Raw genomic sequence first — 27,508 nt, forward strand, 5'->3', positions numbered from 1 at the left:
CAGAAATACTGGGCCCCTACCACCAGGCACAGCCCCCTCATCTGGGTAACCTGTAAATAAAGATCCAATACAAGCCCAGTCCATAGATTGTTTCTAGAAGTCTTATTTCCTTCTAAAATAGTTCTACCACCCCAATGTACCTGGAATACTAGAGTTCAACTTCGGATTGTCGACGGATCCTTCTTGAGCAGCTCCCTTTAAAGGCAGGAGCCACGGATCGTCAAGATCCCTCGAAGAATGGTGAATAAAGGCGTTGAGGCAGCAGCTTCGGTCCTGGCGTTGCTAGTCGACGATCGGTCATGGACGCCCTGCGAAGAGGAGGCATGCGGTGCACCTGGACGACAATGGTTTGTTGCCACAATGAGTCTATGAAGAACGAGTCGTTTGGCATCTGTGCGGTCTTCGGCTGGCGGGAAACCCACCGGCAGATGCTCCTCTGCGGCCTGGACTTTCTCCAGTGGGACAAAGCAGTCGGCGATGCTGGCGAGAGCGTCCTTGAATTCAAAGTGTCTTTAATCAATAGAGCGTTGCGGCTCCGGTCATCGGCGGTGCAGCATCAAGCTGTCCCGCTTCTGGGCAACACGGCTTTGACGGGCCTCCAGCGGTTAAAGCAAACCTGCGAACCCTGGTCGACTGCTGTCCAGTGCTTCTCTTCATTCTCCTCGGCGGTTCCAGTCTCCGCTTGACAGACTTTCAAAGGCTGGCTTCCAGGGCACTTCGGCGAAGGTTAGCGGTGCACGATGGTCCCTTGTAGCTCGGGAAGGGGTCTTCTAGCCAGGTCTTCTCTCGGATCAGTCTCGACGGCACAGCAGCTTTCAGATTGCAGTGAAGGTAACAGCAGTCAACCTTCTTCGGGCTCGGCGTTCGAGATCAAGCATCAAGTTTTCGACTTCAGCTTCTGAACGAATTCTAGCAGTGAGAGGCCCCCATATATATTGTTCTGTCTCTCATTCATTCCGCTGGTTCACACTCAGGCAACCAATCACTCAGAAGGGCATTCAGGCAGCCAAGCAGAATCACAGGGCATTCAGGCCATTCTCCTCCCTCCAGACACTCACAACAAGGAATGTGCATTGGGACAAGCACACAACCATTCAGCACTCCACGCTGCATTCATACCAGTTTCGGGCACGGCTGTCGCATTCATTGTATTACATACCAGAAACCAGACACCCATAACATGAAGGGCATATTGGTCACACACTCATTCACCCAGGTCCCACCCACAGGGTGTACCCACAACATACAGTCACTGGGAAGGCTCCAGCCAGCCTGACTTGGACTTCCCCACAATACCATATATGAAACTTCCAGCCAACGGCCAGTCAGGGGGAAGGGACAGAGTCAGGGCTTCCCAGGACTTTGGGAAAAACAAGGTAACATGCAATAGAAAGCAAGAGGCCATCTTGTCTTCCATTAGGAATCAACTCATTCCAATGGCAGGGCCTAGGTATCCCAAAATGGAGGATACTCCGAGCACCTGTCAAATTCAGCAAGGAGCTGCCAACCGGCCAAACCCTGCTCTGTGGGGCACACACGTGCCCAAGAACATACACTAGGGGCACACGGGTGTTCCCCCACCCATGCGTGCCATAAGGGTATCCCAAGGGTCTGTACACCAAACCAAAAAGAGGAAGAGGAAGAGCTGCACTGCCAGGAGTCCCACATGGACTCCTGGGCAGAAAACAATACAGAACACATGAAAAAGGACTACATGACAAGGACAGGGAGGCCCTGTCCCTCCAATGCATTTTCAGCATCACAAAGTCCAACATACACTAGTTATTCTACATCTTAAGAGATGTAGAAACCCCAGCATCACCTCATCCCAACCTCAAAGACAAGGTATGGTGCTCAATCATACAGAAAGCCCTCCTAGGCAAAACATCCTCCCTGCAAGATAAAAATCATACTCCAGCAGAACTCCATCAGCAACACCACACAGACCAAAGCCCACAACGCTCCACCTCCCACCACATCTGCCCACCATCCCTTCTCATTCAAGCCCATGACTGAAGAGGAAGCCACCTCCATCCTAAAAGGCTTGAAGGCCTACAAGTGTAAAGGTGACGCATGCCCCACATCTATCATTAAAGACTGTGCAAACTGCCCCTTTCCATTTATCAGGTCATTCACCAATGCCTCATTGGCCTCCTGCGCAGTTCCCGCCAATCTGAAAGACGCTTGGGTCCTTCCTCTGCTAAAGAAACCCACTCTGCACCCCACGATACCAAACAACTACAGACCTATCACCACAGTTCCCTTCCTCCTTAAGATCTTGGACTATGCAGCACACCTCCAAATCCACAATTACTTGGAGACCAAGAGTATCCTGGTATCTGCCAATCTGCTTCCCCCTCCCACCCCCTGGTCACAGCACAGAATCAGCCTCGCTAGACTTAAAGAATCAGCTTGACAAAATCAAAGACAGCAGAAAGCCTGCCCACCTCCTAGACCGCTCTGCAGAATTTGATCTGGTAGACCACAAGATCTCATGCCAGCATCTCACCTCAGTCGCAAACTTCTCAGAGGATGTCACAAGTTGGATATCCTCTTTTCTGGCAAACAGAGGAGTATTCCCAGGAACTGCAAGCATCCATCCCAGCTCTCATGCGGAGTTCCTCATGGGTCTTGTGTCTCACTCACCCTCTACAACATTTTCACCAAACCCCTGTTTAGCCTTCTTATGGTGTCGCCTCCAAGAACTATGCAGACACAAATTCTATTCCCCCATTCTGACAACTGCCACGCTACTTGCGGTCTACCACACCATTCAGGAATGGATGGCATCCCACATGCTATTTCTGAACGATGACAATACGCAAATCCTCCTTGTAGGCTCCTCCACAGTCATAAAGGGCCTCAGCAGCCTCTACGGCTCCTTCACGATCGATCCAAATACCAGTCTCCATCTGGATGAATCACTCTCCTTAACTCAGTAGGTTAACGTCATTGCCTCCTCTGCGGCTTACACATCAGAAATCATCAATGCCTGCAGAAGAGCTGCCTCACCATCACTCAGGCTTTGATTGGCTCCAGGCTAGATTATTGCAGCATTCTTCATTGGCCCCTCCAAGCAAAACATCCACAAAATGCAAGTGATCCAAAACAATGCTTTCCGAGACGTGAGCACATCTCAGCAGCCAGAATAGCTGCACAGTGGCTCCACATTCAAGACCGTATGACTTTCAAAATGCGGTCCATCATTCGCAAGTGCCTGTCTAACACTGCCCTCCCGTCCCCACTTACCCGTCACAGAAAGTCTGTAAGGCCCAAGCTCCGAGACTAACAAGATCACAAAACACACACGGTCTCATCACTCCCAAGATTCAGGCAAACCAAAGCCGGGGGAACCAGTTTCCCAGTCATCGCTGCGAAATGCTGGAACAAACTACCACCAGTGCTAAGAGCTGAACAATCTTATTGGAACTTTTGTAAGCAGCTAAAGAACACAAGGTTCCATTTAAGCTTTGCCGTGACCACTCGCAAGCATTTATTCCTGTGTCCTATATGCTGCCTGCATGTTGGCAAGCCAGACATGAGCACATGGAAAGCATCAAATCAAACTCCTTTATAGCCCAGGAGAAGTTGTGTCCTGGCACAGAATACATATCGAATGGCAAAATCAATCCATCAAAGCGCCAAAGCGCCAATGTTTTTCTAGCAAACCGTCACCTAAACCCACCGACTGTGCCTCGGGTCTCAGGTGGCCATTTTCTTTTTAAATGCTTGCAGGGGACTGTGTGGTGTGGGCGGGGAAGCGGATGGTTCTTTATTATACATCACACCCAATTTAGTTCTTAACATAATATTCAGAAATGGGTATATTCACTGGAACACATTTCTATTAACAGAAAACTGTGTTGGACCTTAGGAGTACTCCACAATTTTGGCAATGGGATGCCACCCCAAAGGCCACCAAAGTGTAAGAAGTTTAAAAATGGCTGATGCACCATCATGTTGCTACTGTTTTTTGGGTCCGTTTGCTAAAATGCAGCTATTCCTTTCAAGACAGATTGGTATCAGACCCATAATCTCAGAACTCAGACCGCTCTTAAGTACAGGGCTTCTGCACAATCAGTTCAAATGAAAGAATTCTGCTCCGAAATGTAAGTATTTTTAAAAAAACTGTTAACCTTCAAGGAGTTGATGGATGCCTCAGGGCGGAGGAAGGGAAGAAACGAGTTGCAGTCACTTAAAACAATGAACTAGGTACTGCGACGAATCAAAATTAATGGTCTCTTCTTTCAAAGGGGAGTCTCCCTCTTTAAGGCCAGGGAGGTGCTTCCGCTCTGCAAGACACTCCGTAGGATTCTTGGCAATTGGGACCGCAATGGGAGAGACTTCCCCTTAGGGGGACAAGGCACCCAGCCTAGTAGCACACATGGGGCCAATTGATAAAGACTAATGTACTATATAGCCGTTTGGCAGAAAGTCAGGCATCAGCCTTAAGAGGGAAACAAGAATATCTCTAAGAGAAAACACAGACTTGGACGAGTGGGGGATGCCAGAGAGGCAGAGGGTAGCCTCAGGGCCCCTAAGCGAGCACACCTTGAAGAGGTGGACCAGAGAGCAGTCGCAGAGCCCACGACTTTCGAAGAGTGGCTGAAGGCCAGAGTGAGATGCTTGAAACCCACTGCCCTCTACATCTCTCCTCACATCACAGACCTTGCCAATTGGGCCCATTACCAGCTGCACCTCCTCAGTGGTATTCTTCCTTTCATCACTTTCCCCCAGAAGCTCACCGTCTCCAGAGCCCTGGTTCTCTCTAGGCTCGATTACTGCAACAGGCTCTTTCTCAATCTGCCTTCCTCCTGCCTTCGCCCACTTCAACTAATCCAGAAAAGGCTGCCTCAAGTCCAGGGGCTGCATCTCTCCAGGCCTGAATCTCTCCACTGGCTCTGGGTTGCTGCGAGGATCAAGTGCCACAAGGTTTTCTGGAGCCTGGGACCCCACTACACCCAACTCTCTCCCCAAATACCTTCCTGCTAGAGCCCTTCGGTCTTCTAGCTCCAACCCAGTAGGGGGGTGGGGGAGGTAGATCCCTCTCTTCCGCAAGGGCCTCCCTCTGGAATGGTCTCCCTGCCCCCCCTCTGACTTGAACTGGATCTCCTTAAGTTCCGGAAGCTTCTCAAGGCGTGTTTTCTGTTACTCCTAACCTCTCCCACCTCCCCACCCCTCTGCTAATGGTAAACTTTACAAGTATAGACAAAGTCATGCCACGTCCATGGTACTGCACCTTCCGCTCTGCTTTCTGCCACAGCAGAGATAAGGTAAGTTGGGTGCGGGGGTGTTAATAAAGAAAAATAAAATAGACGGAAGGTGGAGGTGAGACGGCAGCAGGGGAGCCGCGAACAGGCAGCTTGGAAAGTGGGCTTACACCAGCATGCTTGAAATGCAGGCTTACACCATCAGTTTAAGCCTGTGTTCCCAACCACCTGATTGGCTGGCTCCCCCACCTAGGCAGCTAATGAGTAGAAACCTCAGCAAAGCCGAGAAAGCCTGGATCAATTGTGCGATTCCTAAAAATCCCAAGCAACATGTGAGGAAGGATCAGGAAGGTTGGCATAAATACTTCCCTAAAGAGAATATTAAACTCCAGCGTGTTGGAAGAATTACAAAGGCTAATGAAAAGGATTAAAGAGACTATAACTGAAGGTTACGAGACAAATATGAACAGGATCAAAGACATGGATACAAACAGGCCAGTGAAAAGACTGGTACATCAGGAGAATCAAGTCCAACTAGGTTTTGGATGGAAGACCTCTCTTTCTTTGAGACTTCCCGACGACAGACAAACACCTTTAGTTCCTTTAGATAGGTAGGGACACCACTTTAGAATAGGGAAAGGTAGGCAGTGTTCTTACTTTTATGCAATTTAGAATGTCCAGAAAGAGTCCGACATCTTCCGACCCACCACAGTACCAATCATGGACTTGTCAGGACTGTCATTTGTTTTTAGCTTTGAAACCCAGCTCATGTACTACCCAAGCGTCAATGTTCCTGTATTTTAATGCCCTTTGGTCAGGCCTCTCAGTCACAGGGGTTACGAGCTTCCTACATCGGATTCCCTTGTCTTGAGCCCAAACTATGTGACAATGAGAGTCTTTGAGCCCACCCCACCCCAGCTGCAGGACACCACACGCTGCATGCTACACGACCCCAAAGAAAGCCGGCTGCCCAACACAACTCGCCCGTCCTGGGCTAATCAGCCCACACCAGGAGGTTAAGTGCCAGTCAGTGCCACCACATGCCATAAGGCTCACTGCGCCCTACCAGCTGCCCACACACTGCCCCTAGCATCAACATGTGCACGCCACAACCCCTACGAAGAGTGGAGAGGGCGTCCCAGCACCCCGAGCAAAGGTGACCCGGGCACAGCAATCACGGTGAGAAGAGGAAAAGAGGTCTCAGGCAGGAGTAGCAGATGCAGCTGCACTGTGGCCGCAGGGGTAGCCCCCACCAACCCGGTGTCCTTCTTACGCAGCCCACACCCGTTCACCTTGGAGCCACAGGAAGATCAAGGCCAAAGATGGCAGGAGTGGATGGACGTCAGTTCACCCAATGAGACAGTCATAAGGTAATTAACAGGTAATAAGTTAAGTGACAATTGGACTGTCATAAACTCGTACGATAGCTCAGCGGGTTGAGCGCTTGCTGATGCAATCTGAGCGTGATCTGCAGGTCTGAATCCTGGAAAGCCAACTCAGCTTTCATCCTTCCAAGGTCGATAAATGAGTACCAATTTCGGTTAGGTGATATTGTATGTAAATATGTGCTCTGTAAAGCGCTTTGGATTAAGGCGCTATATAAATAACATCATTATCATACTACGTCTCCAGAGAAAGAGAACGTATTGTGACTTTGGGAAATAATGATGAAGCCATCAGACCAAGGGTGTGGTGAAGGAAGGGTGTGTGTGTCCTCGCAATTTAGGAATTGCGAGGAAACCCCTCCCGCTTCAGGAAATCGCAGAGCTGGCAAGGGTCTACGAACGGGTCGACGTACAGGAGGCCAATATTGAGAACCCCAAGAAAACAAACAGACACTTGCTGCCATAGTCAGCAACCAGCAAGGGCAGACCCGACAGCCAGTCACACCATGACGCATGGAACACCAGCCGCCGAGCCCCACCTGAAAGACAATGCTACAGGTGTGGGTTTGAATTCGCACACAAGGGTCAATGCCCTGCCATTGGCCAAACGTGCATGAGGTGCGGCCAGGAAAACCATTTGCAAATCATGTGCCGGGAAAGGGCCCCACCATTGCCAGCATACAGACCGCCACCCCAATGGACTCCCCCCAGGAGCTATGACCCAACGAGGCCACATAACCTATGTCTGTACCCAGGGAGAGAGAGAATGCAAGGCCCAGCCTCAATAGAAACACAGTAGCATATACGACACACCCAGGGTTTGTCCGAGCCATGGAGAATTTACAAGTCGACATGCCAGACTGAGCTTTCGACACCCCAGAGCACCTCTTTCACTCACAATCCTATCAAGGGGAAGACTATTGGCAGTAAGTCACCACAGATGACCCCTACGAGAACCCTCCAACAGAAGATCCACCAGGCACAGAACAGTGCTACGAACAGGACCGGTACAGCAGGGAATACGTCCGGCTCATAATTGATACTTCCGATGACAGTACGGTCCCAAAGTTGACAGTGCACCTCGGGGGACTCCATACACCCTTCCTCATTGACACAGGAGCTACGGTCAACGTGAAGAATGAGAACACATACAGAACCATAGCGGACACATACCCATTATTACCATCTCAAGCTTGCATTTTGCAAAGGCGAGCAACCCGTCTGCTACAATCCAAGGGACAATTCTTCTGCGACCTGGTGCACAGAGGACGTGTTCCCGTCACAATTCATGTCATACATAGCCCTATGACCAAGAGAGGTCTCTTTAGTTACAAAAATGGCCACCGCCCTACAATTCATTGACATTCAGTATGACCAGTCCGAGACGATCCAGGGCCTCCCGCCACAGACTCCGACCGTGCGAACCCTATCCCAAAGGGTACTCCACATGGATGAACTGAAAACAATGTTTCCAAGTCTATTTAAGGGCGTAGGCATGTTAAAGGATCCCATCTTCAGACTTCAGATTGATCCCACGGTATGGCCCGTACCGCAACACCCTTGAAGGATAGGATTTTATCTATAGGCCAAAGTGTCACACAAGCTACAACTATTGCTAGACAATGATATCATTGAAAGAGTCGAGGGACCCACCCCTGAGTGTCTTTGTTAGTAGTTCCCAAGGCCGATGGGCGCCTTCACCTCTGCGTGGATAGGAGGATCCCAAATATTGCAATCCAAAGAGAAAGACACCATGGACATGCTGGTAAGACTTAACCAGGCCACCCAGTTCTCGAATTTAGACCTGAACCAAGGCTACCAGTAGCTGGTCATTGACCCCCACCTCAAGGCTGATAACCTTCACGACACATGAAGTCTTATTCTGCTATAAGCGGCTCAACTTCGGAATATCCTCCGCAGCCAAGATATTCCAGGAGACAATATGCAGGTTGATAACACCAGTCACCAACGCTTTCAACTAGAGTGACAATATCTTAGTGTTCGGAGTTACCCAGGAACACCACAATGAGGCACAGACAGGTGTGCACCATCCTCCACGAGGCCGGCCTCACCCTTAATGGCCCAAAATGTACCATGAACAAGCACAGCCTACGTTTCTTTGGACACATCTTTTCCGATCAAGGGATCGGAGCAGATCCAGAAAAAAAATAAAAAATAAAATTAAAAAAAAATCAGTGCCATTGTCAATCTGGAGGCCCCAAGAGACGTGTCAGAACTACAATCCTTCCTCCGAATGGCAGGATATTGTGCCCAATATATACCTCATTAAGCAAAATTAACCAACCCACTCAGACAGCTTCTCAAGAAAGATTTCCCCTTCACATTGGATGAACACCGTCAAGACGCCTTCTACACAATCAAACGAGAACTGGCAAACAAGCACCAGCTTGCAATCTTCAGCCCTAAGTGGGATACAGAGATTACAGTTGACGCCAGCCCAGTGGGACTAGGCACCATCCTAGCCCAGACCAACACACACCAGAAGAATGAAACGTGCAGAGTAGCGTATGCCAGCAGAGCACTCACTTCCAGTGAGCAAGCCTATTCCCAGGCTGAACATGAGAGCCTAGCTGCAGTCTGGGCGTGAAGTTTCACCATCGGGAGAACATTTGTCCTTATTACAGACCATCGAGCACTGTTGTCACTCTTTGGGAACCCTAAAATAAAGATGCTGCCACGGCTAGAATGGTGGGGCATTTGCCTACAAGAGTACGACTACACCATCGTCCACAAGCCAGGAGGGGACGCCAACCCGCAGAATACCTGTCAAGGCACCCCGGGAGCATACCAGACAGCAATATGCAGCTTGAGGTGGAATCGTACATCACTTACCTATCCATGAATGTCCCGCCACCTGCCATCACAAAGGATCTGTTCACCGAGAAGTGCAGGACTGACATTCGGGCAGCCATCTAACTCACAAAGATCAACAGATGGCGGCACACAGCCACAGAAAGCTTTGAAAACAGGGAGGTGGATAGGAGAGACCTGGTGAGGATACAGAGAACTAGCCACGACAGAACATGGAACACTCCAGAGAGGAAAACGGCTAGTGGCCTTCAACAGTCTTAGTATCTCCTTAGTTATCATTGCGCATGAAAGACACAGGGGAGTAGCCAACACAAAGAAAATCTTACGCAACCAGGGGTGGTTCCCATATATGGACACAATAGTCGAGGATACACCAAGACACTGTCCACTGTGCCAGTTTACAGCAGCGAGCACACCCCTATGCCTGCCCCAGACAGTTCCAATAACCAGGGGACCCAGACAAAGAGTGGCAAAGAACTTTCATGGGCCCCTGGAAGACGGCCATCTATTGGTGGCCATGGAAGTGTACTCCTGGTTTCCCCTGGTGAAGCACGTCCAGTAAACAGCATTCCACCAGGTAGGGGGTCGAACTATTCAGTGAATGGGTTGTCCCCAACATCAAAGATGGTCAATGGCCCTCAGTTCAAGGACATGAATTCAGGATGTTTGCAGTGCACTTAGGGTTCCACCATCAAAGGATCACCCCACTGTGGCCGCAGGCCAACGGCATGGTGGAGTGATTCATGGCAACTATGAAGAGGACAAGCCAGAAAGCGGCCGCAGACCTGGTGTCCATGCCCCCAAGCCATATCCCAGATGTTGAGCTACAGAAACACCCCTCATGAAAAAAAACTGCCCAAACCCTGTCAGAGCTCCTCGGACAGGACTAAGGCAACTGGAAGACTACACCCTGGCTGAAGACAGCGAGATCAGGAAACAGGAGGCTGAGAAGAGAAGGAAAGCCAAAGCATGGCGGATCAAAAGCGGATGGCCAAGGAACATCAAATCCCGGTCGGCGAGGTCGTACTGGTCAGACAGGCCCAACAGCAGAAAACTGGCTCCAGATACAGACTCGATCCCCTCGTGGTTACTGAAGTCAAAGGGCCAATGATAACAGCCACCGGAGAGGGTGGAGAGATCACCAGAAAAGCATAATTTTACTGTAAGTTGTTCCAAGAAGACCCCAACGAAGAGATGCCCGTGATGGAACAGGAAGCAGGTGAAGAGGAACCCCAGACCGAGCCACCTGATGATCCCACGCTAAAGGCCCCAGATGAGGATGCCAGAGATCCACAGGGCCGGCCCCAGAGTGCCGTACACAGATCTCCCAGTCTCATCGAACAGATGTAGACCACAAACTTCGATAAGTAAGGGGGGGGGTTGTTATGGACCATCTGGACACCGTCACCTTAAGAGAGACGGAACGAGAAGCTGGGGAGGGACCGTGGAGGAGATCAAAGAGAGGAACCATTAGTTTGTGTATGAGAAATAAAGTAAGCAGACGTTCAGCGTGGTGTGCCTGTGTGTAAGGGAGTAACAACAACAAACAAAGAAAGGCTCAGTGGCACAAGTGGAGAGATACACCACTCAAATTAATCACCAGGCCGGGCTTCAGATGTGACCAGTGACAGGACCACAGACTTGAAAAACAGAAGGGACGCAGCAGTGCTTCCACCCATCAGTGCTAGCCGCAAGCATGATACTAAAATGGATATCCTATGGACTTGGAGCGGGAGGTGAGAAATGAAACCTCTCCAATTTAAAATTGGAAGGAGCTTCCCCTTATGGGCTCTGAAAACCCGATCCATCGTCTCATACGCAGGACCTGGCCAGTCTTCACATACAGGCGCCACAAAAGCCATAATTCCTTTCAGACCCCCAAAGTGCGCGAGAAGCAGGCAAGGTTGGAGCAGAACTGGTGTGTGAATGGACTCGGTGATGAGCTGTGGTTATCGGACTAAATGACAATTAGGATATCTAACTCGTAGGGTTAAACATGGGCTCCAGAAGTTTCTTTTAAAGGACTATCGTAGGGAGTCTGTATTGGTGCCAAACATAGCCAAGGTAAACCAGTGCGGTTCTTGTGCATTTTGTGGTACCCATGGGAAGGCCAAGGAGTGGTTTGTGACATGCTTGAGACGCAACATTAGGCGTGGCCTAGATGCAGCCCGAAGACACTGTAGAGGAGTAGTAGAACCTACTCACAATCCAATGTGGTAAATAGTGGCAAAGTAAACAAAGGGGAAAGATGGGATGAGTTTAAGCAAGAGCTAAAGATCAGTAAACGTAAGAGGAGAGTTACGTGATAGAAAGACTGAGCTGGAATTGTACCAAATCCTTTCCCTGCACACAGGGGGAAAAAAGGAAAGATTCATTGTTTTCAGACCCCAGTTTGACTCAGAAGTCAAAGGGTGAAACTGTGCACGATTCACAGTGGAGCCTACAGCAGTAACACACAGTGGGGGGGGGGGGGGAGGGGGTGGAACTGTGCTGCACCAGCAATTCAACCACATTTGTAAAAATTTAGCAACCCTTTTTAAAAATAACAAATAATTGGAATTTGGCACCACCTCTAGTTCACAATTATTCCAATGTAGCACTAGGAGGACTTAGATTAAGCATGCAGGCAAGTTAGGAATGAAGCTGGAATTACCTGCCCGTACATCTCTCCCTCTGGACCAGGTTCCTCTTTCTGGTGCTTGCCGTTCATGCAGATGTTAAGTACGTTTTCTTTAGCATCCACAACAAAAACTGCAAACAACCAGAACAAAATCCATCCCATGATTGACCTGGAAACGAGAGGAAGAACGGTTATTGAAAACATTGAGAGCAGTTTTAACTGAAGCAGATCCCTTTACACGTAGCCCAGTAGGAGGAGACAAAATATAGATCTGTTTTAGAGAAAGAATTGGACTATAGTTTTACATTGCAACAGATTCAGCTAAGTGTTTTACGGTTGATGTGGAACCATACTTTGAAACGTCAATGACAAATATTTTCCGCTTGGTCACCATGGAATGGTAATGGTAGCCAAAGGCAGCCAGCCTGTCTAACAGTTTACCATAATGTGGTTCTGCTGCCTCTTTTACTCTGGTCCATGAAGAACAACCCCCACACTGACCCCATGGTCCAAGTTCTGCTCAAATCCGTTTAAAGCTTATTGAGTGCAGCATACCTTTATCCTTAAAGGCAACTGCAGATCCGATTTTCTTTAACACGGTACCTACCAGGTTTATTAAACGACAGCTGATCATCTTAGCCCGCTTCATCTTGTATCATAAGTTCATCGTTCTCAGACAATCCCGTTGCTCTGAATTTCAAGTAAGAAAGGGATTTCTTTACTGGCCCCTAAACACTATCCAGCTTGCCACACAATCGGAAAATTTCAGTTAATCAGACCATTCCAGTTAACCAGTTTAGAGGTCGGTCTAGAATCCAAAAAAAGCGTGGCCTATATTCTTTAATTAGAGGGGGGGGGGGGGGAGTTTCACAGGATGTGGCTATAGGGCAAGGATGGCAGTGGTGTGGGACGATTTAATGTCTGTGGGAGCAGAACTGCAATTTTGATCTTATTGGTTCCTTCTCTCGCCCTAGAATCTGTGGGGCGTCCTATGCTGCTACCTGACCTGAAGGCCAAGCAGAGATGGCTCAAAGTCCTCCAAGTGGTTTGAAAATTGATTTGAACTCCGTGGGTGAGGATTGGTCTATTCGTCATCAGATTTCGGTTGATGTACGGCAATACTCGGAATCCCTTTTGGTCCACCCACCTCATTTTAATTAGTGTGCGACTATCGCTTCTCAAATCAGATGTGCTGTAATGACATTAAGCTGTGGATAAAGCACAGCTGACTAACTCACGGGCTGAAATTCCAGTAATCTGTAGCGGAGCCATAGTAGTTTGAGAAAAATATTACCAAAATTGAAGCTAGTCCTTAAAATACATCCCCATTTCTCGACGCCATTAGGGTTTAAAATCTGAAAAAGATTAAACCAAAACTATGAACTTTCTGGTAAGGAGTGCTACTTTCCTATAATGAAATCCACAGAGATGGAGCAACGGAAACGGTCTGAATGACTGTAATTTGAGGCATCCCAATTTGCTGAAATTCTTGAATCATCATTTCTAGATGACACCAACAAATAGTGCAGCACACCTTCACTGGGGACATCACGTCACTGCAGTCGGCAAGTCCCAGCATCCGCTTCCACCAACACAAGGGAGCAATTTAAAAACTGCCTAACACCCGGAAGCGTTGAAGCCCAAAAGCATCAATCGGAAAAATCAAAATTACAACAAATTCGGACCTAGGCACACTTCAAGCACCTGCAGGATTGATCACAAAATTTCAATCAGGACAAGCAACTCCTAATGGGAAACGCAATGCCATGGGAATAGTCTATGGACTGCATTAAAATGTGAACTCACCTAATTTGATTTACAAAGTATTTTACTTTTTTCAGTCTTTTTTTGTAGAATTACTTTTTACGACAAGGGTTGTGGCCTAGTACTCCTACATCTCGCAGTGGCCTCCGACACAGTCAACTAGAGGCTCCTACCCTCTTCATGCTGTCCGTTCTGTTTGGACATCATGGCTATTGTACTCGCCATGTTGGCTTCCTTCTACTCAAATCAGTGGAGATGCCCCAAGCAGTGCAGTTTTCCCCCTTGTGAAATACTCATGATGACAAGTAAGACAGACACAAGTTATCACAGTTCAAGGGTGTTTATTGAACAATGAATGATGTATGCAGGTTGGAAAAATGCCCAATTTAAAACCTAAATCTAAGATGGGAGCAAGCATCAAATAAAATAAGGCAGTCCTAGTAGTGTTGTCAAATAAAAAGGGCCTATACTAAGAAACCTATTGCCAAACCTCACAACTATTACAAAAAAGGGTGTGGGATAGTTTAAGAAAAGAAAGAAGTGTTCTCAAATAATATGTCAGGATGCAGTAGCCTGGGTCTTCCTTCCCCACGTTTCGAGAACGGGGTAATATGGGCGCTTGGAGCACAGTCCAGTCCCGGGCTTCTCCAACACGAGACAACAGTTCTAATGGCAGCACTTGGGACACACTCTCAGGCTTTTCTAGCCTGAGAGGATAGTTCAGCTTTTAACCCTCGAGCTTTCAGTCATCAGGGTTGTCAATAGCCAAGTCTTGCGTCACTTTAATGTCTCTTGCCTTCCAAGACCGGACGTGTTCATACAACAAAACAAACGTTCTTTACCAAATGAAAAGTTTGTTCCAATGTTCACTCTGTGATGCCTTCACCCCTGGGTCTCCCTCTTCTGGGGGCCGACCCTTCTCAATAGTTTGTCACAATATACCACAGTTCCTTTATCAAACAACTTTGGGTGATAGCTTCACCCCTGGATCTCCCCCGGTCAGGCTCGGACCCCTCATGCAGGATTTGTCCTTCCTCAATTTTTCAATGTATTTTTCTTGGATGATGGTTTCACCCCTGGATCTCCCTTGTTCGGGCTCAGACCCCCCCCCACCCCCTTTTTACTTCACATTTGTCCCATATCATCAGGATTCACTTCGCTTCCTTTCACAGTGCTTGCAAATCAAAGTCTTTCGATTGTACAGGGATTTTGCTTGACCATCTGAATGACCACTTTGACCTGTTTGGCTGGTCCTCCTATGGCCTTCTGGTACTTTTTGCTTCTTTCATATTGGTGTGGGGGGGGGGGGAAGAGAGAAGAGGTCGACCAGAGTCGAGTTAGCACCCACGTGGTTCTGGTTTCCCTCTGCTGCTGGTCTCCTTCACACTTTTAACAGTTCATTCAAAGTTCATCAGCTTGGATTCAAAATTGTCCACTTTGCGATTCTCACTCATCACAGTCAGGTTAGCATCGGTTTCCCCCCCCCCCTTGACTTACTGGCTGTGTTGAACCGCTTGGCTGTTGCCTTTCTGGAGTCAAGGCCAGTACCACTGGCGCGGGAGCTTCCCTCGCTCATCTGCATAGTTATGCCCAGTGTGCCGTTGAAATCTGCTACAGGACACTTTGTGCTATTGTTCGCGGTCTTAGGCTCTCTTCCACGAAGGGTCTGGGCTGAAAAGGGCAAGGTCACCTCTCCTCGACACCCTCTCAATTCTTGCCGCCTTTCTCCCTCTCTTTAACTGCCGCGTAGTAGCAGTCTCACTGTGCTCTCTGCAGTGTTTGCCTTCCTCGTACTGTGCTCCACCTTTTATCCCTGTGGGGAAGGGAAAGAGCCGTCGGTTGTGTGCGATTCTGATCAATTGCCTGACCCTTGTATGTCAGGTAAACAGCTGTGGTGTTAGTCCGTTGTCCTTTGTGTTGTGCAAAAGTGTTAAGGGGCAGTGGTTTGGAATTTCCTCCGTGAGTGGATAGGGAAAACGTGTAAAATGAAGGGGGATACTGCGTCCCGCCTGTCTGTGTCCCACTCCCCGAGGAGCCACCCCCATCCAGGGGATCCTTCCTCACTGGTCCACCCCCAGGGACTGGATCCAATACCGACGGCAGTGTCCTGGCCACCTGGACGACAGATCTGAGGTTTAGACAGGGAGACACCTTCAGGTTTCTCACACCTTGCTGCCCGATACCCAATTCACCAAGCTTAACACTAGAACTAATTCAGTTGAGGGCATCTTGCAGATTCTCTGGAAGTTAGTGAAATGCAGAGCACCTCTCCAAGATGCTCTACAGTTTAGGACTTCTGAATTAGGTCCAAGGCAGCAACAGCAAATTGGAGATGCTTTGGGAATATGCGACTTACTACAGTGCAAGCCTTTGTCCAACCGGTCCTGTCCACCTCCCCACTTCTGCCAGTCAACTGTGGTGTAAACTTGGGCTAATAGCTTGATCAGCCCAGGAGGTACCACCCTCACAAATTCAACAACCACATATAAAACCACCACTTAAAGGGCGCAAAATGTGACTCTTGGAAAGTACACAATGGTGGGCTGTCTGCATGTATAGAACGGAGGTGGTGAGTGACTTAATTGCTGGCTAGTATCTTGCAACGTGAATATTTCCCCCGGACATATACAGGTCAGCCTTAATGGGGGTGGGAGGGATGCATGTGTTCAACTGACACCCTTGTGATTAAACTATTGCATTGAGGTGCTGTATAAAGTACAGAAGTGGGGAGCATAATCAGACAGTAAGGTATAAGCAGAGGGGCAAGTGAAGTAGGTAGGGTTATTATAATAGGTTGCATAGTGAGAGCGTGGAGTCATTGAGAGCAAACCAGGGTGGGACAGTCGGTAGTTTGCCGATTGGAGGGGTTTGATAAGTGGTAAGGGGTTTTGATTAGGAGAAGAGCTGGGTTTTTGCGGCAGTAGGATTGCTACGCCCTTAAAGAAGGAGGGAGTTTGTTCCAAAGTCCGGTCGTGTAGTAGGGTAAGCTAGATCCTCCTGCATCTTCTCATCTTGGGAACACACAGTCTGTCCACGTAGGGGGTCCCGATAGGTCTGGTGGAATGGGCTTTATTCATTTTTAGTAGGCCTACAGGTGAGGACCCCAAAATTATCCCCCCGCGCCCCCAAAATATCACCTACGGCCGTTCCAGACGACCATATATACAGCAATATGTTTGGTGGGGATAATATGTTGTGATACACACCACTCACTGGCTGAAACCCAGATCAGTTTCCCTTTGCTCAAAATCCCCTTCCCATTCCCATTCCCATTCCAGGCCCTGCTAGCCAATCCCACGTCAAATACAGCCCCCTGCTGTCAGGCAACCCTTCTGGAAAATAGAATATTGGGTTATTTTGGCATGGCTGATTTTGCTTTAGATCTCCATGCATTCTGAATATTTCTTACTCAACACTTTGACTATGCCAGTTTACACAGGTAGCAGCATCCATGATGCCAGGCCTTCACTGCTGCTGTGGAAAACACACCTACCTAAGTGCTGTTGCCAAATGGCCATAGAACTAAAGAGCTTGTGAAGCTAGAAATAGTTCAGCTGTAGGGACAATTTAAAATATCCTCAAAGCACTCAAGTTACAGGACAGTTTAATGGCAGATAAAATACCTTTCATCGCTGTGCAGGGTGTTCAGCCTCCATTGCTTTCCAGACATAAATATACCACTTTGCGCAAGGAAGCAGTTGGAATCCTATTCGGCAAATACTCTAGTTTAGAGGTAGGCCAAGCTAGTGCAGGGTCATTACCCTACAATGAGCACCATTTCAATGCTACCCTGGTAGATAAGCCACAGTACCAGTTTGTAGGGCCAATCCAACCACAGCCACTGATGACGACCTACCCAACCCCTAAACCCGAAACAAGTCATAAACTGGTGTCTGCAGTGGTTTTTCTATACTCCTGTTCCAAAGAGAATTGCTTGGTGTTTTGGTGCTGGACATTCCACGAGGCGGGACTCGACTGGTATGCAAATGAAAAGGTCTCTGCTGGTAAGGCACAAAGCCCTAAAGCATGATAGTGGACCTTCCTGGCTGGGCACAATCCCTCCAGAGAATGTTTTTTTTTACCTTAATCTTGGGCAGTGGCGTCGCCAGGAATCAAATTTAGGAGGGGCACAGAGGGGGCCAAAGACAAAAGTAGGGGTGGGGGGGGGGGGGAGCACAGAAAAAGTAGGGGGAGAACATGGTCACTGCTCGTTTTAGGTAGGGGGGCAGAGGGTTTCACAAGGGGGCCCGGCCCCCAGGATCCCCTACTAGCGACGCCACTGCTCTCGGGGGGGGGGGGGAAATCTGACACATCCAGCAAATGCCATTGAATGCAATTAAAGACATGCCAAGGAGTATAGGTGGAGCTAGACTTGATAGACTCCCCTGCCCCCTCAAATTAAATATGGATAATTGATGGGGTGATCAATGATTCTAGTATTGCGAAAAGCAGGATTATAGTGCTTAACGGGTAAAAAATGAAAAAGGCACTCTAAAAAGGGCAACATACATTTCTGAGGTCAGAATGCCTTGCATGGGGAGGACCTGATGGGTGACATGCATTCATCATAGTTATCCAAAATCCTAGGTTTATAGTTAAAGAGAACTGAAGATCTAATTAAAAATAGGTTAGTCAGGCACTCTAAAATGGTTGAGTTTTACGGAATCATACGGATTATATATAATTCTCTCAGAAGCAAGGTTATTGAAAGGGCATTAGAGAAAGACAGGTCTGTGTCTAAATAGACTTCTTGACATTGATGAGCTGAGGGATGCTAATGTCGGTTGAGAAAGTACTAAGGTAGACAAAACAGATGTTTAATTAGCACTAAGAATGTTGGGTTCACGGGCAGGGTACACAGCCGTGGTCCATAATTAGACTCCTTTGACAGGAACACATGGAGTTGCCTGCCAAAAAGACAAAGAAGCTTGCCAAGTTTGGTGTTTCACAAAGCATCAAAGGATTCATTTTATAGGTCAACAATATCTCACACAAATTTAATTAGTTGTAGGCGCAGTTATGACAGGGGTACCTGGTGAGTGACATTTCAGTCAATTAACCCTAAAAAAAGGGTGACAGGCTTGTCTTGGATTATCTAACCCAATGAGGTTGACCCACATCATGAAATGGCAAACTGTGCCAATTGCAAATTGTATAAATAAAGCTCATTCTAAGAGCCCAATTGCTGTTATTTCCTGATAAATTAACAAGGGGGGTCCTAGGAGTCCCTCTGCCAGACATTAGTCCTGGTTACGAGAGCCTTACCCAGAGTCTTTAGCTCACCATCTTTCACAGAGAAGAAATATCCCAAACATATCAGTCTTTGTCCTGCCCTGGGGCAGTCCAGCACCAAAACGCTAGCTAATTCTCCTCTGAACAAGAGTACCAACAGCATACCCAGACACGTGTTTCGGTCCGGTTGGACCTCATCAGTAGGGAGGAGCTGTGCCAGTAAGAATAGTGAGCAAGGGGTCCAGATCTGGATTCCCTTGTAATTTAGGGTGAGACCCAAAGTTACTTAAATATGCAAATTAACTTGGGGGGTCCTGGGAGTGTTTTGATAAAGTCACCCCGAGTGGGACGGGTATGCCCAGACGTGGGTTCCGAGTCTGCCAGGCTTAGAGACCCAAGCTACTCCTCACTGATGACGCCCAACAAGGCTGATACATGTCTGGGAGGCTTGTGGTCTCGTGCAGAAAGGATGTGACCTAGCAATTCGGGTTGGACTGCCCCTTTTGGGGTAGGACCAATCCTGATTTGCATATGGTTTCCCCCCCCCCCTTCTGTAATGGCTTGGCAGGCTGAAGAACGATGGTCTGGAGGGTTGCCCAGTGCTTTGCCCGTGGTTATGATTAATTCAAACCTTCCAGCCATCACCTTTCTGTTTTGCTGTTATTTCTGGATGCCTGAATAAAGCAGACGGTCTGAAAAGCGGTCCAGGTTCCGGTCTCAGTCTTTGCCTCAGTCTCCAGCCTCTGCATGCCTGATCCACAGGTGCCAACAGAGGGCGATGGGCCCTCGGTCCTCACTTGGCGACGGGGCACCCTGTGATGTGGATGAGGACTGACCAGACATTCTCTCTCCAGGGTCACGGATCCGGATACAGGTAACATGCTCACAGGGCTGGGAGAGGAGACCTAGAGAGCTTGCTCTCAGACCAGATAGCATGGAAGGGACACCTGTGGATTGGGACGGAGAACTTATTTTGGGGTAGCCACCTTTAGAAAGTTTGGGGGCACATTTTTAGAAATCTTTGGGGACCCCATTTTCGAAGAGTGGTTTATTTTTGAGGGATCATTTTTGGTGAGTCATTAGTAAATGTTTAATTATTTTTGATAATCAATGGTTTCAAGTGTAAATATAGTACTTTAGAAAAGTAACAAGGGGTGGGTTAACCGACTTGAGAGGGGTGTCAGGTTATTGAGTAATTGCCTCGAGACCAGGAGCGTCAAGCAATTAAGGACCTATAGACGAGGAGCCATCTATGAGGTGAAGCCTGTTAACCTACGTCAAGGACGTTTAGAAGGACCTTGTCCCAGAGTCCCAAGTGGATGACGTAGGCTACAGATGATGAAGGTATCGGTAAAGGGGACAGCTCACACTCCCCATCAGGAGTATTTTAGGGGCCTAAGAGAAAAGCCACGCTGAGCGTTGGCAGGGAGCCTCGAGGAGCGTAGGCGATGATTTATGTGGCCTGCACAAGTTTGTTTATGTATAAATGTGTGTTAAATGTTATGCATGATTATGGGAGAAAGAAAAAATAGATTTATGGTTACTTAGGAAAAATTGGCACCAAGCCAGAAATTAAAGGGATCAGTTATGGAGAAAATATGAGCTATGGATAAAAATACATATGTGCACGGTTTAAAAATGGTTAATACAAGTAGAAAAGGTTGGAAAAAGTGATCACCTTTGAACCCAAAACCAAAATACAGTAAATACGGGGGTTAATTCTTGTATTTGCCAAAAGAAGACAATTTAATCTACCCAAGTAATCTTAGACGGCAAAAACCGCCTTAGTCTTGATAGAAACGAAGGCTATAGAAAAACACGACAGAATGTGACAAAATGATGTCTCTTTGCAGCTGACTGCGTAGTTTACGGAAACAGAGAGCTGTATTTCTGCCAAACAAAAGCCTTCCTAGTTTAAACAAATACAGATAAGAAAACCGCAGCACATGAGAATGTTGAAGACTAAAAAAAAATATTCTTTTAAAAAGGAAGATAAATTAAGTGCGTATCTTGCCAGATGGCTAAGATAAGACTGTGCACACTACTAAAAGGACCGGGTTTGTTTAAACAGATAGCAGCAGACGCCGCTAGACAGACGAGTTAATTTATGTTCACAGTAAAAAAGTTCTGAGTAAAATTGAATTCAGGCAGTCTGTGCGGCAAACATGACAAATTAATTATGATGAAAAAGCAGATGAGGGAAGTCCACGTTTTAAAAACGGAGCAAGTTAACTCCTTAAGTGTTTGATATGTTGAAAGGAGCTGATGGTAGATTGAAGGAGAATTGTTTAATTTGCAGTCGTTGCCTTAGGATCGAAGGCTATTTTGATGGCAGTCAAGCCATGTGCAGGGTGGGGAGGGCCACGCTAGCACGTTGTTTAAGAATTACAGGAGCTATTTTTAATTTTAAAAGGTTGACCGATTATGTGGAAATTTTATGCGGGAAGGAGTATTTAATGGAACACTTTTTAGATAGGTGGTGATGAATACATTTTGAGAAATACCCATAAGTTATTTATTTTTATGTGCAGAAAACAACTGTGCAAATGATAAGAGAATAAGGCATTTTATTTCTTTAAATAAAATGGGTTATTGTGTTATGACTGGGAGTTGAGAATAGAGAAAAATTGTAATGCAATGATAGCATGAAGTGCAAATCTATACATTTGCACTAAATAAATTTGGAAGATAGTAGACAGGTGTCAAGAGAGAGAGCGATGGTACAAGCGCTATATATTATGTCTGAAAAATCAGAGGATATTTGGAGAAAAAAAACATTTGTCTAGAATCACAAGAGTTGAGAGAAGTGTAGCGGAGAATCAAAATTTCCTTTTCAGTGCCAAAATGTGGCAAGAAGCAGACCAATATGCTAGTGGACAGTGGTTGGACCAGGCACAGTAAACAGTTATGGGAAATGACAGAAAAAAACATGTTTAGGAAATCTTGAGATACATAACAAAATTGGAAAATATTGAATGTAGCCTAATGAAGCAGTGAATCATTGAAGGAAAACCTTGCAAGTTGTGCTGACATTGGTGGGCATACATGTAGATGCACTGACATAAGAAAGAATGCAAACACACACACACACACACATACATACATACACCATTGCATGCATGCACACATATGTACACATGTAAGTGCACACGTGATTTCATGGGAGTATAGGCAATCAGTACATTACAGATGATGCACCCTTGCACGCATGCACAAACATGCACACACAGGAGGTAAAAATTAGATGCGGCAACAGAAACAGTAATTATATTTTAGTGTGGTTAATAGCAACGCACAATTTAAAGGAGATATGAAAGCATTTAAAAAATAAATATAAAGTACTGGTGAGATCACCAAAGAGGAATGCAGCAGTATCACACATTCTGGGCAGCATTGAGGGAAGTCTGTGAAAGTCAAAGCTGGCTAGAGATAAGGGAAGTTGGGAATGCAGCAATCAGTGGCCGTGCCATGGGCAAATAATTAAGCGCCAGATGAGTTAAAGAAGGGAGGGGTGTTGATCAGAAGCAAAAGAAAACAGATTTTTAAAGTAAGAAATGGTTTGCGGAGAAAAAAACCTCAGAAAATATGCAGAATGATGAATGTGCAAATGGGGTAATCAGAAGAATTCCTCCTGTGCATTAAACATATGAGATGACAGACTGCACATATATATGAAATCTAAGAAAATGCAAGAGGGACAAACTTATGAGAGGCTTGTTCGGCCTCAAACATAAGAACCTTGTCTATGGATGGTTGATTTAAAATGGAAACAGAACGGGCAAAGTCACATGAGGTGGGGACAGGATATGCCAGACCAGGACAGAGCAACCTTCTGTGTGGTAGAGGAAGGTGACGCATGTGACTCTGAAGGGCGTTTTCCAAATGGATAAGGATAATAAGGTGTAAAATCCGGTGTCCAATTTACTGACGTTGGGAAATGGATACTAGAAAAGAGATACATTAAATACAGGAGACGTTAAAGCTCTTCTAGCCGCTATTCTTGGGGAAAGGGCTGATGACATTTGGTCAAGGGCCAGATATTTGAGTATTACTGAATTGAGCCCCGCTCATGGAGCACCATCCAATAACTATAGAGCAGCAGTTTGGAAAGCGCTTAGAGTGCTGTATACGGACACACCAGATATGGGAGCTATAATAATGATGTCAAGGGTTGCTAGAGCTAGTACAGAAACAGCGCAAAGAAGTTAGTGGGCATGGAAGCAAAGCCATTGTCAGAGATTCAGCTGACCATCGTGCATTATCGTAGACTGTTGCAAGAAAAGAAAAATGATGCTAGAAAAGGTGGAGAAGCGAGATTAGTGCAGAAAGAATTGTCAAAATACGCTATAAAAGAGGCAATGCTGACTAATGGGGGAAGGGTCAAGGCCGCAGCAAACTACAAGCATGCCGCAGGTGAATAACCAAAGGCAATTTGATGAAAGTAAGAATGGATTCATACCACAAGGTAGGGGAGGCTTCTAAGGTAGAGGGTTCCAGAATAATTAGGGACATTGCCAGAGTAACCAATGTGTGTTTCAAAGCACGCAGAATGATAGTTAAAGTATGCAGGGAAGGCAAGTTAGGAGACCTCCTGTATGTTGGACATGACGCATGTCAGGGCACCTTGCACACGTGTGTAAGCCAAAGGATTTGTGCAGAAATTGGCAATTCGAGAGAGGGGTTGGGGGAGGGGGGTACACCCCCTAGTGTATAGCTCACAAGTCAAGGAAGGGTTTTGCCCAGGATCAGACATTGTATCACACACAAGTGCTGGGAGTGCAGCAGGTACAGCAAATTAGGAAAAGTGCAAAAAAGATTTACTGCAGAGGGCAAGTTCAGTGAGCCCATATACTGACTCAGCAATATGCAAACATGGAATAAGTAGTAACACACAAGAGTGGAAGGTGTTCTTTAAAAGGAAGACATGCTTTTACAAGGACAAGGGTATGCATGCACCCACAGTGGGAAAGGGTCATAGGGTGACTTGGTGTGTTCAGAATGGTTAGTGGCACTCTGCCATATTCTTTTTCGGCACTCTTTTTAAGGCTAAGGGAGAACAATTTGTTTTAGTGGTAGACAATGACTGTATGTCCATACAGCAAATACAGAAAAGTGTTGGATTATTAGAACAATTAAGGGTTCTCTTGAAGACTATAAATGGAGTTTTCTCACCTAGGAGTGTGTCATGACACATGTCTGTTATATTTCTCACAGGCACCGGTCAATGTTTAAGAAAGGAGTGAGTGGCAATGACTAAACATGATGATTTTGTGTAGGTGATTAAAGGGAAAGGGTGTTTTGTTTTCAGAATGCACCCATTTGAATATGGACAAGTTCACAGTGGCATGTACAGGGCAAGAGGCCCGATGAGACGTTTCTGGTAGTAGCAGAGGTTTTTATTGTTGTAATGAAAGCACACTATTGCAAATAGCTGTGTGACCTAGTGGAAAAGTGGTGAGTGTATTTGATGAATTTAGTCTCAGACCACGGATATTTACGAACAAAGAGGGGGGACAGAGGACCCCCATAAAGCTAGAAACAGCCATAGTATAAGGAAACATGGCAAATTGTGAAGGCATGAATAATAAAAATGAACCACAGAGGACAGTGATGGTTCTCAAGAGAAAGGTCCAGGTTGATTAAACGTCACTAATGATGACATATTTAGATGGGGTTTACAGAAGGATGAAGTGGTGTTTCTGGAGTAACATCACACGCTAAAAAAGAAAGAAAAACATTTGATTACATATGGAAATAATGTAGCATTCAGCGTAATGTAAGGATGACTTGGAGAGTGTCAAAATGTCAGGTGGACTTGGCCTTTTTGGCATGAGTACAGAAACATGAATTAGGAGAAGATTAAAATATATAATTTATTTTAAACATAAGAGTTACAAACTCACTTTAAAAAATCATTTGGATGAAATAAATAAAAAGACATGATTGATATTAAATTGGATATTAAATAAACAGGGAGCATAAAATAAGCACAAAAAAAATCCAAATTTGGAAAATAAAACCGCACTAATGAAGGTTAAAATGCCAAAATTGAAAAAGTGTGCAGTGCAATAAAAAAAGAAGAACCACCAAAGGGGTATGGTTGACCAAAATTTGAGTTCACCGTACAAGGAACATTTTGTACAGAGCCAATTCAAGAGAAAATACGGGCAGGTAAAATACCATTATTTGAGTGCAAGTAATAATTTTGGTTTATGTTACAGATGAAGATCATGGACCTTTTGTGAACATAGGATGAATGCCTGCATGGCCTTGATAGGGGAAGAGACAGTATATCATGACACAGGTAAGTGCTAGTGAATAGGGAGGAAAATAAAATTCTAAGTATCGGTTCACACCATAACGGTGTGGATACGCTTGACTATCAGGAATAAGAGGACCCAGGTGAGTAGCAGAAAAAGAGGCAGATGGAGACAGTGTTTCAATTATTTAGCCATTTTTCATGTAGAAGGTGTGAATAGAGTAGCATATAAATGCAAGCATGGCCACTTGACGTAGAATGGAAGGTGGCTAACCTTTTGGCGAACATATAAGAAATGGTTAAAACAGGCAAACAATGTAATTTCATGATAAAATGGGAAGGCACATAGTTATAATTGGTGCGATGGTCTAGAATAAACAGGTGAAGGCTATATAAGTGTAGTGGGGTAAGGAGGAGATGATGTGCAGCGAAATGTCTTATTGCATCTAAAACAGGATGAAAACAAAGCACCGAAGAAAAATGACCATGGTCCAACATGATCTAGAGGGAAAATGAAAAAGTCCCCTGAAGGGACAAATGATGTGTATAAATACAAGCCCATAAGACAGAAGGGCAAAGAGACGAGCAAATATATTTATTGCCTAAAAAATAGACGCAGTTGAATAAGTTTATTGAAAACAAACCAGGTCCCAGCAAGACAGCATACAGTAATAGAAAAGTAAATGTATATAAAAAAAGGTAGAGGATTAGTAGCTTTCATATATGAAGAACCAAGTTTTTCTAGGAAGCAAGGATATTTAAAAAATGAAATAATGAAAGCAGGAGCGTGTGAAAAATAAAAGAAAAAAGATTTAAGGGATGTGTCGAGTAGAAATGTATTGATGGTAGAGACACTTATTTTCAAAAGGAAACTTATTCAGCTTTATATTACAGGTGGACAGGAGCAACCTATATGCATCTGGCGATTGACAGCATCCGATCCTACGAGCAGAAAGAAGTCAAAGGAACCCAACCAAATACCCAGTCATACTCGTCCTTGTTCAATTTTTTTGCAAAAGATCCCCCCCCCCCCATCCTTGTGTTCCCTAGCTAAATGCACCCTGGTGTCGACTGAAAACTGAACTAAGAATCCGAGTGCTCTGTGGGGAAAAAAAAAGATATATAAAAAAAATAATAAAAGAAAAAAAAAATGCAAAAGGACTGGCCTTTAAATTAAAGAGCCCAAGGACTTGCTGCAAGCCCAAAAAAGGACAAATTCAACCAGACAAAGACGGTTAATGGATGCTAAACCGAGATGAGTCGGGTGGAAGACGTATCGGTGAAAGATGTACTGATGAAAAGACAAACGAACATAAGACAATGGGAGCAAGGAAAAATGTTGTGGGTGGGAGTGACGGAAAAAATGTGGAGAATAAGTCACACATGAACACTACATGATAAACGGGCTGGTGGGTTACCTCAAGGCGTGACTCTCCTCCCCCCCCTCAAATTAAATATGGATAACTTGACGTGGTGATCAATGATTCTAGTATTGCAAAAATCAGGATTATAGTGCTGAACAGTTGTAAATAAAAAAATAAAAAAGCACTCTAAAAGGACAACATACATTTCTGAAGTCAGAATGCCTTGCATGGGGGAGGGCCTGATGGGTGACATACATTTATCGTAGTTATACAAAATTCTAGGTTTAAAACTGAAGAGAACTGAATAAGTAAAAATAGCTTAGTCAGGCATTTTGCAATATTGGTCGGCCAGTTTGAAATGGGACAAACTCTAAAATGGTCGAGTTTTGCAGAATCATGCAGAAATATATATAATTCTCTCAGAAGCAAGGTTATTGAAAGGGCATTAGAGACAGCCAGGCCTGTGTAGGACTTCTTCGCAAAAAAGTTTGACATTGATGAGCTGAAGGATGCTAATGTCGGTTGGGAAAGTACTAAGGTAGACAAAACAGATGTTTAATTAGCACTAAGAATATGGAGTTCACGGGCAGAGAAGCAGTTCTCCCGTTAATCCATTTAACTGTCTTCAGTGCACCAAACCATTAAGTAGCTACTCCCATATTTTTTCACTCATTCTCATTTCAATGCCTGTTGCTTCTGCCAAGAGTTGCCACATTTTGGTTTCTCATCTAGATGTCAGCCATTTGTATAGTTTTTTCCATTTCCATTAGTTGTTCATATAAAACACCTTTCAAGCAAATCCCATCACCCACCTTCCACAGGCGAGGAGTAGTGGGCATGAG

The 27,508-nt window shown here is 45.9% G+C and overlaps 1 protein-coding gene across 1 annotated transcript in view; it reads right to left on the reverse strand.

The window, feature by feature from the left end:
* Positions 1-27,508, reverse strand: part of LOC138528535 (folate receptor alpha-like) — a 121,054-nt gene that overhangs the window by 61,383 nt on the left and 32,163 nt on the right. Inside the window, exon 2 of the mRNA XM_069640292.1 lies at positions 12,081-12,216. Within this exon, the coding sequence (XP_069496393.1) occupies positions 12,081-12,209 (129 nt within the window). The 5' untranslated portion in view covers positions 12,210-12,216. The remainder of the gene's footprint in view (positions 1-12,080; positions 12,217-27,508) is intronic.

This window comes from Ambystoma mexicanum, chromosome 7q (assembly GCF_040938575.1).
Source record: "Ambystoma mexicanum isolate Mex_15411 chromosome 7q, UKY_AmexF1_1, whole genome shotgun sequence".
NCBI classification, from domain to species: Eukaryota; Metazoa; Chordata; class Amphibia; order Caudata; family Ambystomatidae; genus Ambystoma; species Ambystoma mexicanum.